This window comes from Acomys minous, assembly GCF_964271855.1.
Source record: "Acomys minous genome assembly, chromosome: 12".
Taxonomy (NCBI): domain Eukaryota; kingdom Metazoa; phylum Chordata; class Mammalia; order Rodentia; family Muridae; genus Acomys; species Acomys minous.
Window position 1 is genome coordinate 92,097,918 of NC_140493.1, and position 14,827 is coordinate 92,112,744.

The 14,827-nt window shown below is 44.0% G+C and overlaps 1 protein-coding gene across 2 annotated transcripts; it reads right to left on the bottom strand.

The window, feature by feature from the left end:
* Nucleotides 1–4,299: 4,299 nt before the first annotated feature.
* Nucleotides 4,300–13,736, bottom strand: LOC311578816 (uncharacterized protein; the record flags this gene model as incomplete). Of its 2 annotated transcripts, none has more annotated exons than XM_084748876.1 (2): nucleotides 4,300–4,811; nucleotides 13,317–13,736. In XM_084748876.1, the coding sequence occupies 2 exons, from the start codon at nucleotides 13,734–13,736 to the stop codon at nucleotides 4,569–4,571; spliced, it is 663 nt and encodes a 220-aa protein (XP_084605002.1). In that variant the 3' UTR covers nucleotides 4,300–4,568. The 2 variants fall into 2 exon arrangements, with proteins under 2 accessions (XP_084605002.1, XP_084605003.1); XM_084748877.1 differs by having other exon boundaries at nucleotides 4,300–5,088; nucleotides 13,174–13,736.
* Between the last annotated feature and the right edge of the window lie 1,091 nt (nucleotides 13,737–14,827).

The window sequence follows — 14,827 nt, forward strand, 5'->3', positions numbered from 1 at the left end:
GCAAAATTCCCACCCAGGTAGCCAGGTGACTGGGGTTTCTAAAAATTAAGAATGCCACCAGTCCATTATTCATGGTCTGTTGGTATAGAAACAGGCAGAGGCTTGCTGTAGCTATGTGATGACATAATTAAATGTCTTAATTAGGACCATTTAATGACCAAGCACATTGTAATATTCTTTTATCACACTTACTTGCTTAGCGTGCATTTGATTTACTTGGGTTTTCATTGGCTTGAAGTTGTAAATTAGATGATATGTATACTTTAAACAATGATACACGTAGGAAGTTTGTTGTTGTTTGTTTGTTTCACTGTTATTAGAGGGACCACAGATGAAATAAAGGTATTGCTTAAAGACTGTGTTAATTAGTAAGAAAGTTTTTATTTCCATTTAGGAAGATGAAGAAGGCTCTTTCCCCATAGCTAAATAGATAGTAAGTTCTCACTGCATAGAGAGCTTACATAGGCAGAATCACAAACCTTTGGCCAGCACAAGTCCTTAGTGGCTGCAAGATTGAACCCCCTGAAACCAATACACACACACACACACACACACACACACACACACACACACACACACATATATATATATATATATATATATATATATATATATATATATTCAATAGTGGTTATTTAACTAATAGAAAGCAATTGTCTGTGGCTTAGAACCACTGATCTTTGAACACTGTAGATTGAAAGTCTAATAGTCCTCTTTATTATTTTAGGTCACTCCAGAACTCACAGGACCCAAGCCACATCAATGAGAGTGGAACAATAGGGAATTGAGCTTGGTATGAAATGACTGCATGTGGAACACTGGCTCCCATGATCACATGTATCATTTGACCTCGGGGGTGGGGGAGAATCACTATTATTAATTCCAAATTGCTTTTATATTACTTTTCTTAGCCATGATGCTACCTCATTGGGTGCCTGTCTCCAACAAATGCAGTTTAATTACACAGTAAGTTTGTGGATGTTACATAAAGATAATTTTCCTAAGCACATTTATTTTTATTCCTTTGCCAGCTGGAGCAGGCAATTTTGAAAGAAACCACCAACTGTTGTCGGTTTTCTAGTGTTTAAGATGTATGTAATTTCTTGTCCTCAAGCCCCTTGCTTCTAATCAACAGCATATAGAAACATTCACTGGTGAGATGACGGGAGGTTTGTCGCTTTCCTGTCTGTAGTCCTCTCTGTCCTCCAGGTTTTTACTCCATCCTTGGCTTTTTTTTCATGAACTCATACTAAGTGGGAGAGATTCCTGAAGTGGAAAAAAGCAGACAAAAACAAAACAAAAAACCCTGAGATCAGCCTGAGTTCACCACCTGGCCAGCACTGGGTCTCCCACTCCATCTGCTTCCAAGGATCAAATACTCTTAGCCACCACATAAGTGATCATGGAATCCAATTTTTTTCAGTTGACTCCTTGCACATGACCCCAGTGACAACCTTGTAACACACTAGGAAGTCTGACTGCACCTGACTCTTGAAGCACAGAAACTGTGAAATAATGAGTGTGTTGTGGGTTGGTTGCTACATTTTGAGTAAATATAAGAGATACAGATTATTAATCAATATTTATCTGGTCCCACACAACTCATAGAAAGGTGAAGAAGGGGGTCAAACTCTACAGAGAAATGGGTATGTTGGAATAAGTGTATTCATATGTCCAGAAGACCCAATAGGTGGTTTCCTTGGTGGCATGGAGACACTGCTAGCTAAGATGATATGGGAAAAGCAGGCAGTAAGGTGACCAGTGTCACAGAGAAACTCAGTACAGCCATGTCACTAAAGCTGGAACATTGACAATAAATACTACAGTAGACTGCAGCTCTCCAGGGGTGAACAGACAAGATCCCAGACAGCCTTGGTGAACATCATAATTATCAGAGTTAATGTAGGACAATGTGGAGTACTGTAACTCAAGGGGTTATATAGGGACCATTAAGTGATTTTGGAGTTACTCATAATTCAAGATAGACAACCAAAACTGGCATGGCCACAAATATAGGCTCTAGGGTTCTACATGTATGTGTAACTAACCCTATATATTTTGCTAATCTCTGGACCATCAATTGAAACATTATAATCTTGCCAACAAAAAAGCCACAACGTCCATGTGTGTGTGTGTGTGTGTGTGTGTGTGTGTGTGTGTGTGTGTGTGTGTGTACATGTACATATATACAGATGTGATGCATGGTTATCTATGCGGAAGAAATCGGGATGTCCATATATCTGTATGGTGTTGGATAGCCAAAGAGAATGGACAGTGACAGCTGCATGTGAAAATGCCTGCATGGCCTCCATTAGAATCCAGTAGTGAGAGCAGGAAAATATGTGTGTGTTACTTCAAGCCACTCTTGTGGTTGGTCCATTGGGTCCCACACACACCTGATGTGAAACCCAACCCATTGGTTCCCTGAGATATGAAATATAAGCTCTCAAAGCATAAAAGGGGATGTGAAACCTTTGGTAATTGCTCTTCACCATTCCTACTACCACGCCGTGCAACCTAGTGTGATAACGGGATATCTTGGTTGTCTGATTGGCTAGATTGAAAAAAAAAGCTAAAGGACAAGCCTCTGGACACACCTGTGGGGTGGGGAGGACTACATTAGATGTCAGACACACGGGGGCAGTCCTGGTGTTTTTAGTTGTAATTTCAATTGCCAGTGGAGAAATACAACAGCCACAAACCAATAAGGATATTGTAGCCAAGTCTTCTGAACTCTCGGGTTGTAACTTTGGTAGCTCTATGAGGCAAGTGGCATAACACAGCAGGTGCCCACTAACCGATAGTTTGAAGATAACTTTCTATCGTAATTTTGATTAGCGAGTTGGTGAGTGCAGAGCAAAGGCGGTAAATGTGTGAAGGAGGTGGCAGGGTGGCCTACTCGGGTCATCTTTGAGCGGTGTCAGAGTGACTCACACTGTTCTCCTCCTTATTCCTCAGTAGTTGTGTTTAGCTGTAGATTCCATCTGGAGGTGTCTGCCTTGTGGCCATAGGTACTGAAAGCTTTTGGCCATAACCTTCAACACAGCGCCTTTGTAGTTTTCTCAAAAACTAGTAGAACTCTCAAATGATCCCTCTATCTATGCTACCCCTGGATGTGCACAGAGTGGCACTGAGGGCGACACACCTGTTTATAGAGTTGCTGCTTAGAATAGTCAAGCCCTAAAATAAGCTCAGTGTGCGTCTTCGGATGAGTGAGTGATGAAAACGGCACATGCACACAATGGAGGCCATTGTCACCCATCAGGAAGGATTAAATCCTTGCAGGAAAAAAGAATGGAACACCATGTTAAGTAAAAGAAATGTGGCTCAGGAGGAGACTCATCAAATGTCTCATCTGCGAAACTGACTCAGAAAAGGCTGAAGAAGATGGAGAACTGAGATGAGAAAGGATTAGGGTCTGCAGGAGGGCAGCGATGGGGTGAGTGTCAGGGACGGTAAGCCAGCCGACCAGAGAAAGGATTGCTTTCTATACATATGAAAGTGCCATAAGGAGACCCACTCTATTGTTTAACTATTAAATACTAAATAAAAACATTCTGGCATTAAAAACAGTAACCACAAAAAGACTTAAGGTGTCTAGTGTAACACAATTGTACAAATATTAGGCTAAAGCTGTAGCTATAGGTTCATGAGATAGACAAATATTGGGCTGAAGCTGTAGCTACAGGTTCATGAGATAGATCACTGCAGTGAGCAGCAATTCTGGGATTAGGAGTAACCCACCCTGTCTCAGTGTCAGGTGACACATGATTAGGGATGCAGAATTCTTGGGTTGCTTCCGCAGTAAGGCTATCTAGATATGGTGGAGTGCAGCAGCGGACATGAAGTAGTTACTTGGGCTATGGTCTCAGGAAGTATTTAAACTAGAAATATTACACCAGGCAAAGAGGAAGCCAATGGAAAACTCAAGGAGCGGAGCACCCTGGGAGACAACTAGCTCCCATGACACCCAGGGCCTCAGGGAACGCCACCATGACACACTTCATCTAGGAAGGAAGTGAGGGAGAGAGCACGTGATCACAACTCAACTTCACTGCTTGAGCTCTGTGCACAGTGGTGTTTACTATCTTTCCTACAGGGCCACTCTTCAACTAGAGATGGTCGAGGAGATGTGTGTGCTTGCCCTAGGAGACCTTCTATATAGGAAGATGAACACAGGTGGAACAGAGCAGACACACCTGGAATCGTCTGCTGTGGTCTTCCCGTTGTAAGAGATGAGCCAAAATATTGACAAATGAGGATGGCAACTCAAGAGATGAGACATACGTACACTTGTATGCTTGCAAAACTACAGTTTATTCAGGATGTAGGCGGGGAGGGATCAGTTTTTGAAAACTGAAGAGAACAAAGTGTGAGGATAAGATAACCTTAACATATTTTATAGAAAAATCAATCTTGTGTTCATTTGAAAAAGACAGTGTGTTTGGAGGGTTGAAAATCAGTTAAGAGAGAGGCTTTACAGGGTGTGGGACTCTTGGGGTTCAGCTTATATATGGTCTACATCAGGTGGGTGATGAAGAACAGGAGACTGGTGAGTGAGAGTGCTCTCAGCAGCAAGAACCACTACAGCATGCTGGGCGGCAGCAGGTGGTCCTGCAACAGGTGGTCTGGCAACAGGTGGGGCGGCAGCAGCTGGAGATACAGCACTGGGGTCTGCAGCAGCTGGGGCGACAGCAGCTGGTCTGGCAACAGGTGGGGCGGCAGCAGCTGGAGATGCAGCACTGAGGTCTGCAGCAGCTGGATACACAGCAGCTGGGACGGCAGCAGCTGGTCTGGCAACAGCTGGGGCGGCAGCAGCTGGAGATGCAGCACTGAGGTCTGCAGCAGCTGGACACACAGCAGCTGGGGCGGCAGCAGGTGGGCTGGCAGCACACTGACTGACAGCAGCTGGGTCTGCAACAGCTGGACACACAGCAGCTGGGGCGGCAGCAAGAAGGCCTGCAGCAGCTAGAAATGCAACAGGAAGGACGGCAGCAGGTGGACTGGCAGCACACAGACTGACAGCACTGGGGCCTGCAGCAACTGGGTCTGCAGCAACTGGACACACAGCAGCTGGGCCTGCAGCAGCTGGACACACAGCAGCAGCTGGGCTGGCAGCAGCCTTGGCCACAGCCCTCCTCAGAGCAGACAGAGCCACAACAGGAGTTGACCATGGTGTCGGAGCTGGAGATTCTAGGTGGGTTTACAAGAAGGTGCGTTGGAAGGTTTGGAAGTGGGAGTCTCCCTGCCCACATGCCCTTTTATACCCTGCTGAGGGGCTGTTGTCCTCACATGCAGTATTCGTTCCTTGTTATTGTTTATGGTAATAAATAGATGATTAACAAATTATGCAAGTTTATTTTCCTGGATAAATTATCAAGGTAGATGTAAAACAGTTTCCTCTTCCTGATGTGTTAGGGCTCATTGTCAGCTCTTGAGAAGCTATCTGCTAGGTGTCTTATAAGCTTTAGTTCCTTCTAGAAGAGTTTCCACAATACACTATATGTCTTGTCACTCTGTCCTTAAGTCTCATACTACACAGCACAACTGTCCACTCTTAGGTAATTATGATTCCTGCAGATCTTTTCTCATGACCAAGGAGGATAAAGCTGAATTAGTTTGATGGCTCATCGTGCGTGATTCAGACAGGGCAAGGTAGGTCTCCAGACCTCCCATACAGACTGGGATAGAGTTTCTAGATTTTTTTAAAACTGAAAATGGAATAATCTCCAGTGGTAAGCTGGATGGTAAAATGTTGAGTTTCATTCACTTTTTTTCTAACAAAAAACAAAAATCTAAAACTAATTTTCATGTCACTAAGGAGAGAGTGACATTTGACGGCACAGCTGAGCTATATCATAAAATGCATGCATGTCCCTGAGCTGTGCCCTTTGACCTTATGTCTTTGCCATCTGTCTTCGGGCTTTAACTGATCCTGCCAACCACATTGTCTCTGTTTCGAGACTTTGGAATCCCTATTAGATAACATGCCATTGCCTCTTAATCTAGATCAGTGGTTCTCAACCTGTGTACCATGATCCCTTGGAGGTTGCCTTCCACAGGGGTCTCCTAAGACTATCAGAAAACACAGATATTTGCATTATTGTTCATAATATTATCAAACTTGCAGTTATGAAGTAGCAATGAAACAATTTTATGGAGGGGGAGGTGGTCACCACACCACGAGAAACTGTAATAAAGGGGCCACAGCATTAGAAGGTTGGCAAGATGTTAGTTAGCTTGTCCCCAACTTTTCTGTGTCTGTCACAGCCCTGCCTGGGACTTTTAGATATACAAGACTCTCCTGCTCCTTGGTTAGAATGGTGGCTGGACTGCTCCTTTCAGCTTTTCTTTTAAGAATGATATAACAAGAAAAGGACTGAAAGCTGGTACTTCGATGAGGAGATTTTAGCTTGTGTCTGCTCATACTGTGGTCAGAGTACAGACTTCAAGGGAGCAAAGCCCCCACCCCACTGGCCAGGTGATTAGAGCTTCAGGTAAGGAGGTGTGCTGCCTCCTCTGCTTCCCAGAGACCAGCTGGAGATGACGTCATCCTTAGGATCCTTAAAAGACAAGTCCCTCTGCAAGACTTTCATCTCACCGGCTTGCGAAGCAAACTCGTCAATCTCGAGCGTTTACTTGAGGCTTCTCTCTGTAGTGCTGAAGAAAGAGAAAGACGTAAAAACTTAGCTATCCATAGTAGTAAAATGCTTGCTCGATTTGCTGCATCATAGACACAGAGTGAAAAATACAGACACGGTTGGTTCTTAGAGAAGAGGTTTCTCTGTAGAACCAGGATAATGAAGGCATCTCCTCGGGGCTGGGGTTTAGCTCAGTTGTAGAACACTTGCCTAGCAAATACAAGGGCCTGTGATCAAGCCCAACACTGAAAACTACGTGTGAGAACAAAGCCAGCCGCCCCCCACCCACAGCTGAAACAGTGAGTCCATTCCAAGGTCTGAGGTAGATCGTGTGTGTCGAGCATTTATAAAACTCTTCAGTTTATTCCAGTGCCCAACAAAGCTTGAAATCCCTCTCCTTAAATCTTCCACAACACATTGCTGATTCTGTTCAGAAGAGAACATGCCAAATCAGGTACATACCACCAAGTGGCATCTAAAATTACAGAGGATGTGTCCCCTGAACTGGACACATTGAGCTCTGAGTATTGGAGACCAGCAGAGTCACAAGCACTGAGAATGGGACTGAAGCCCAGTGGGAAGTTGCTATAGATGGCACACTGGTGTATTAAAGAGGAAACCCCACCCTGAGAGACATCACTCAACATACCTGTTGCTAAAATGTACTGGGAGTCTAAGCAAGCAGACCAGACAATTGATGATGCCCAGTGTGCTGCACCAGACTCATGCAGCTTCCACCTAGGCTGTACTTGCATTATGTAAGTGAGGTTTACTGTCTCTTGACCTTAAACTTTTTTTTTCTTTTTTTATTAATTAATTCTTGTTACATCTCAATGGTTATCCCATCCCTTGTATCCTCCCATTCTTCCCTCCCTCCCATTTTCCCCTTATTCCCCTCCCCTATGACTGCTCCTGAGGGGGACTTCCTCCCCCTGTATATGTTCATAGGGTATCAAGTCTCTTCTTGGTAACCTGCTGTCCTTCCTCTGAGTGCCACCAGGTCTCCCCCTCCAGGGGACATGGTCAAAGGTGAGGCACCAGAGTATGTGTGAAAGTCATATCCCACTCTCCACTCTACTGTGGAGAATGTTCTGACCATTGGCTAGATATGGGTAGGGGTTTAAAGTTTTACGGCCTGTATTGTCCTTGGCTGGTGCCTTAGTTTGAGCGGGACCCCTGGGCCCAAATCTGCCTATCATAATGTTCTACTTGTAGGTTTCTAGGACCCTCTGGATCCTTCTACTTTGCCATTCTCCCATGCTTCTCTCATCTAGAGTCCCACTAGAATGTCCTCCCCTCTGTCTCAGTTTCCTGATAAGTGAAGGCTTTCGTGGGACATGCCCCTTGGGCTAATATGCAGATATAAGTGAGTATATACCATTTGAGTCTTTCTGCTTCTGGGTTAACTCACTCATTATGATCATTTCTAGCTCAATCCATTTATCCACAAATTTCAGTAATTCCTTGTTTTTAATAGCTGAATAGTATTCCATTTGACTTTAAACTTTAAACTTCTCTTTCCAAAATAATTTTTAAATTGTATTTATTTATTAACTTTCCATCCCTATCTCAGCCCCCTTCCCTCCTCTCCTCCAGGTCCCACTCTCCTTCTCTTGTTCCCTTTCCTCCACTCCCTTTCTCCTCAGAAAAGGAGAGTCCAACAACAACAACAACAACAACAACAACAACAACAACAACAACAACCTGACTGGCACATGAAGTTGCATCAAGACTAAACCAGTCTACTTTCACTGAAGCCAAACAAGGCAGCCCAGTAAGGGGAAAGTGATCCAAAAGCAGGTGACAGAGCCCATGCCAGAGATTGTCCCTGCTCCACTTGCTAGGGGACTCACATGAACACCAAGCTGCCCATCAGCTAAATGTGTGTAGGGGCCTTGGCCCAATCTATGCATGGCTCTTTGATAGTGGTTCAGTCCCTGTAAGCCCCCTTGGTCTTCAGTTAGTTAACTCTGTTGGCCTTCTTGTAAAGTTCTTGTCACCTCTGGGTCCCTATATCCTTCCCCCAACTCTTCCACAAGACTCCTTGAGCTCCGTGTAATGTTTGGCTGTGAGTCTCAGTATCTGTTCCATCCCCTGTTGGGTAGAGCCTCTCAGAGGACAGCTACACCAGGCTCTTCTCTGCAACCATAGCAGAATATCATTACTAGTGTCATGGGCTGGCTCTCTCCCATGGGAGGGTCTCAAGTTGGGCCAGTCATTGTCTGACCATCCCCTTAATCTCTGTTCCATCTTTATCACTGCATACCTTGTAGGCAGGGTAAATCTGGCATTGAAGGTTTTGTGGTAAGGTTGGTGTCCTTTCCCTCCAGTGGAAGTCCTGCCTGCCTATAGGAGATGGCCACCTCAGTCTCCATATTCTCTGCTGCTAGGAGTCTCAGCTAAGGTCACCCCATATCCTTCTAGGAACCTACCCGGTCATAGCATCTCCAGCCTGTCCCAGATGCCCCTTATTGGTTTCTATCTCACCTCCCACCCCCACTCTCCACCCTCCCAACCTGATCCCCATTCTCGCTCTCCTTCCCATCCCTTCTTCCATCCCATTACCTCTCTTCATCCACTTTGGATGTCTACTTTCCCTTCTGAGGAAGATTCAAGCATGCTCCCTTGGGCCCACCTTGTTTGGGTCTGTGGATTGTAGCATGGTTATCCTGTAGTTTATGGCTAATATCCACTTGTAAGTGGACATTACACCACTATGTAAGTGAGTACATAGCATGTGTGTCTTTTTGGAGTCTGGGTTTCCTCACTCAGGATAATATTCTCCAGTTCTATCCATTTGTCCAATTGCCTGAAAATTGCATGGTTTTTTTTTTTGTGTGTGTTAATAGCTAAAGTAGCATCCCATTGCGTAAATGTACCACATTTTTTTATCCATTCTTTGGTTGAGGGACAGCTGGGTTGTTTCCAGATTCTGGCTATTACCAATAAAGCTGCTATGAGCATAGTTGAACAGGTATCCTTGTGGTATAGTGCAGTGTCTTTGGGTAAATGCCCAGGAGTGGTATAGCTGGGTCTTGAGGTAGAACTATCCCCAATTTTCTGAGAAACCTCTAGATTGGTTTCCAAAGTGGTTGTACAAGTTTGCCCTCCCACCAGCAATGGAGGAGTGCTCCCCTTCCTCTACATCCTCACCAGCATGTGCTGTCACCTGAGTTTTTCATCTTAGCCGTTCTGACAAGAGTAAAATGGAATCTCAGAGTCGCTTTGATTTGCATTTCCCTGATGACTAAGGACATTGAGAATTTCTTTAAGTGTTTCTTGGCCATTAGAGATTCCTCTGTTAAGAATTCTCAGTTTAGCTCTGTGTCCCATTTTTGATTGGGTTATTTGGTTAGGTACTGTTTAATTTCTTAAGTTCTTTAGGGTTGGTGAAGCTATTTTCCCAATCTTCAGGCTGCCATTTTGTTCTATTGATAGTGTCCTTTGCCTTACAAAAGATTTTCAATTTCATGATGTCCCATGTATTGTTGATCTTAGTATCTAAGTTGCTGATATTCTGTTTAGGAAGTTGTCTCTTGTACCAATGAGTTCAAGGCTATTCCCCACTTTTTCTTCTATTAGATTTAGTGTATCTGGTTTTATGTTGAAGTCTTTAATCCACTCAGACTTGAGTTTTGTGCAGGGTGATAAATATGGATCTATTTGCATACTTCTAAATGCAGACATCCAGTTAGACCAGTACCATTTATTGAACATGCTTTCTTTATTCAATCGTATGGTTTTGTCTCCTTTGTCAAAAATCAAGTGTCCGTAGGAATGTGGGTTTATTTTTGAGTCTTTGATTCAATTCCATTGATAAACCTGTCTGTGTTTATGACAATACCATGCAGTTTTTATTTCTGTTGCTTTGTATTATAGTTTGAAATCAGAGAGGGTTATACCTCCAGAACCTCTTTTATTGTACAAAATTATTTTAGCTATCCTGGATTTTTTTTCCATATGAACTTGAGAATTTCTTTTTCAAGGTCTGTAAAGAATTGTGTTAAAATTTTTATGGGAATTGCATTAAATCTGTAGATTGCTTTTGGCAAGATGGCCATTTTTACTCTGCTAATCCTACTGATCCATGAGCATAAAATATCTTTCCATCTTCTGATATCTTCTTCAATTTCTTTCTTCAGCAACTTGAAGTTTTTGTCATACACACCTTTCACTTTCTTTGTTAGAGTTACACCATGATATTTTACATTGTTTTTGGCTATTGTGAAGGGTGTTGCTTCCTTAATTTCTTTCTTAGTCCATTTATCATTTGTATAAAGGAAGGCTACTGATTTTTTTTTTGGAGTTAATTTTGTATCCAGCCATTTTGCTGAAGGTGTTTATCATCTGTAGGAGTTCTCTGGTAGAGGTTTGGGAGTCACATATTAAATTTCTCTTTTCATCTTTTTTAGAATATCATAATGGGAAAAAAAAGCCAGTTAGAAAAACAGTGCAGTTAGAATGCAGAGAAGACAAATGTATTTGACATCTAGGTGCTAGATGGTGTCTTTCAGAAACCTGGCACAGGCTGAGAGTCTATCTTGTCAATCACCATGTTAGTACATACAACTATTTTTTTTCACAAAATTTTGGTATGAGTCTTGTCTATAGCTCACCTGGATAATTAGGTGAGTAACCGTGTCTTATTTATGACATCGTGTTCTGACTACAGTAAGTATATCTGGTGGAAAGTCACATACTTCCAATACAATTAACTTCCTTATAATTAAAAACAGAGCTCCTTTAAGTACTAATGAATATACATTGAATGGGTGGACAGATGCATATGCGATGAATGAAAGCGTTTCAGTTCAATCTTTATTGTTATAAAAACGCATATACACTAGAAATGTGTAAGTGTCCATTTGCAACACAGTAGCTCTTAAGGAAGTATAGCCTAAGGCCAAGTCAAAAGAGACATTTCATCCCCAAGAATGGCTGTATGTGATGACCACATCTCTACTCACATAACCCAACAGAATCATTGCATTGTTGCTTTGATTTTCCTTCCTTCCTTTCTTTTTTGGAGGGGTGGAGGATTTGTTATTGGAATTAAAAAATTCTTCTCCTATTACAATACATCCCCATGACAGTCTCCCCCACCTCCTCTCCTCTTGGCCCATCCTCCTTTTTCCCTCTCCCCCACATCCACTCTTCCTCTGTTTTCTTTCAGAAAAGAGCAGGCCTCCCAGGGCTATCAACTGAACAGAGCATAACAAGATACAGTAAGACTTGGTACAAACCCTCATATCAAGACTGGATGAGGCAACCCAGTAGAAGGAAAAGGGTCCCAAGAGTAGGCAAAAGAGTCAGAGACACCCCTCATTCCCACTCTCAGGGGTATCACAAAAATCCCAAGCTAAACAACTACAAGAGATATGCAGACGACCTAGTGGGGACCCAGGTAGGCTCTGTGATTGCTACTTCAGCCTTTGTAAGCCCCTAAGAGCCCTGCTTAGTTCATTCTGTGGCTCGTGTTCTCCTGGTGTCCTCGACAACTATGGCTCGTATAATCGTTCCTCCCCTTTTTGCACAGAGTTCCCTGAGCTCTGCCTAATATTTGGCTGTGGGTCTCTTAGCCCTCTAATAGATATCTGTAAACAGTGTAGTTTGGCTTCATAGAAATTTTGTGAGCATTGCATAGAATATCAATATTTTCATTCTCTCCGCCCCCCTTGCTTGATATTATATTCTACCTGGGAACAGAGTTCTCTTAAAATGGGCCTCAGTTCTTTCTACCTGCTGTTCTCTGGCTGTGAGCCACCTACTGCTAACCAACAGCACATGGCAACCATCGAGAATGAGGTGAGCAAAACTGTGGCTTTCTTCTTGGTGACCAACTCTTCACAGAAGGTCCCTTCATAAGGACACAGACATCACAGCCTGTCTGTACCTGGCTCCACAGAAACGGATGACAAATGTGGTGTGTTTTAGCTGTTGCACGCTCAGGAAGGAAAGCATGACTGTTGATTGTTACTCTCGATTCACTTGGTCTCTCATGACCCATAAAGGAGGAACGAAGAATCAAAAGGTGCAGAGAAGTAGATATGCTAGACTGTTCCTACTCATGAGGCTCAGATACCCAGTGGAATGACTGTTTCCTGCGTGATCCAGTAAACACTCAGCTTACCTTACCAAGGCAGTAAGGGGCAGTTGAGGATGATTTAAGCAAGAAAAATAAAGAGATACAAAGCCATTTTATTTATGTACCTTCAAACTTTCGATTTATTTAGGATGTAAGAAATTTGTTTTCTTTTTTAAATATGGCACAGAACAAATTACTGCAAAAGTTTACAAAGGTAAAAGAAGGCTCAAATGTGTGTTCATGTTAGACAAATTCCAAGCTGATGAGAGTTGGGAAATATATTTGTTGTCCCAATCAATCTCAGTTGTGGTAGAGGCTTTATAACGGGTCTCTTGGGATTCAGAACACAGATGGTCTATATTAGGACTCCTGTGTGATGAAGGACAGGAGACTGTGGGTGATAGTGCTCAGCAGCAAGAACCACTAGAGCATGCTGGGCGGCAGCAGGTGGTTCTGCAGCAGGTGGTCTGGCAACAGGTGGGCCGGCAGCAGCTGGAGATGCAGCACTGGGGCCTGCAACAGCTGGACACACAGCAGCTGGGGCGGCAGCAGCTGGTCTGGCAACAGGTGGGGCGGCAGCAGCTAGAAATGCAGCAGCTGGGTCTGCAGCAGCTGGTCCCACAACAGCTGGAACTGCTACAGCAGGGGCGGCAGCAACTGGACACACAGCAGCTGGGCCTGCAGCAGCTTGGGCGACAGCAGCTGGGCTGGCAGCACACAGACTGGCAGCACTGGGGCCTGCAGCAGCTGGACACACAGCAGCTGGGGCAGCAGCAAGAAGGCCTGCAGCAGCTAGATGTGCAACAAGTGGGGCGGCAGCAACTAGAGATACAACAGCTGGGGCGGCAGCAGCTAGGCCGGCAGCACTGGGGCCTGCAACAGCTGGACACACAGCAGCTGGGCCTGCAGCAGCTGGGCCTGCAGCAGGTGGTCTGGCAGCAGCTGGGCTGACAGCAGCCTTGGCCACAGCCCTCCTCAGAGCAGACAGAGCCACAACAGGAGTTGACCATGGTGTCGGAGGTGGAGGTTCTGGGTGGATTCACAAGAAAGTGTGTTGGAAGGTTTGGAAGTGGGAGTCTCCCTGTCTACATGCCCTTTTATACCCTGCTGAGGGGCTGATGTCCTCACAATAAGCATTCTTTCTTTGTTATTGTTTATATTACTATAGATGATTATCAAATTAGGCAAGTTTCTTTTCCTGGTTAAATTTTCAAGGTGGACGAAAAACAAGAGTTCCTTTTCCTGGTTCCCTGTCCACTGTTGCTAAGCCACCAGTTAAGTGCCTTTCCTGTTACAGTTTGCTCCAGGGGAGCTGTCACTTGACATCATTCATCTTGGTTCTCTTTACTTTCTTCTCCTTTTCTGTGACCCACTGTATCTGTCGGACAGAATGGTGATGATGCAGTTCTATGAAAGTATCTCTTATAGCCTAAGAAACCGGGACTTCTGATGGATGTACGCAAATTCATGCACAGACTTAAATATACAAAAAACCAGGACAACCAGGAAGAGAACCCATTTCTCAAAAACACCTACCAAAAAAAAAAGGATACAAAGACAAATAAAAGCATCAATGAAAGGCATTTTGTTTATCACAGAGACTTCTACAGGGATTTAAGGAGACATTTAAGAAAGACATTTCCTCTTGCCTTTAAAATCAGAATATGCTACTTGCTAAGATCTATTTTTATGGCTTCAGGGAGTGTGACGCAATACTCAGTTTTCTTTCAGGCCTGTTTTTATTGCAGGGGCGTGGGGGTGTGCATATGTGTGCGAGTATGCATGTGTATGCAGGTGTCTGTAGAAGCCAGTAGAGGACATCAGAACTGGAGTTAAAGGAAAGTTCTGAGTCCTCTGACACGCCTGATCCTTGAACCAAACTCTGCTTGCTGTAAGCACAGCAACTGCTGAGCCATCTTTGCAGTCCCAAAAGACAACATACATTCTTTTCATAGACTATAGATAAATAACGCCCTTCACTGAGCCAGTGGCTCCCACGGATGACCACATGGTGAAACCACCCTGAGGGATGTTGCAAGCTGGCCGATTCTTGGTTTCTGCCCAGAACCATCCCTATTTAATTGGTCTGGAGTAGAGCCTG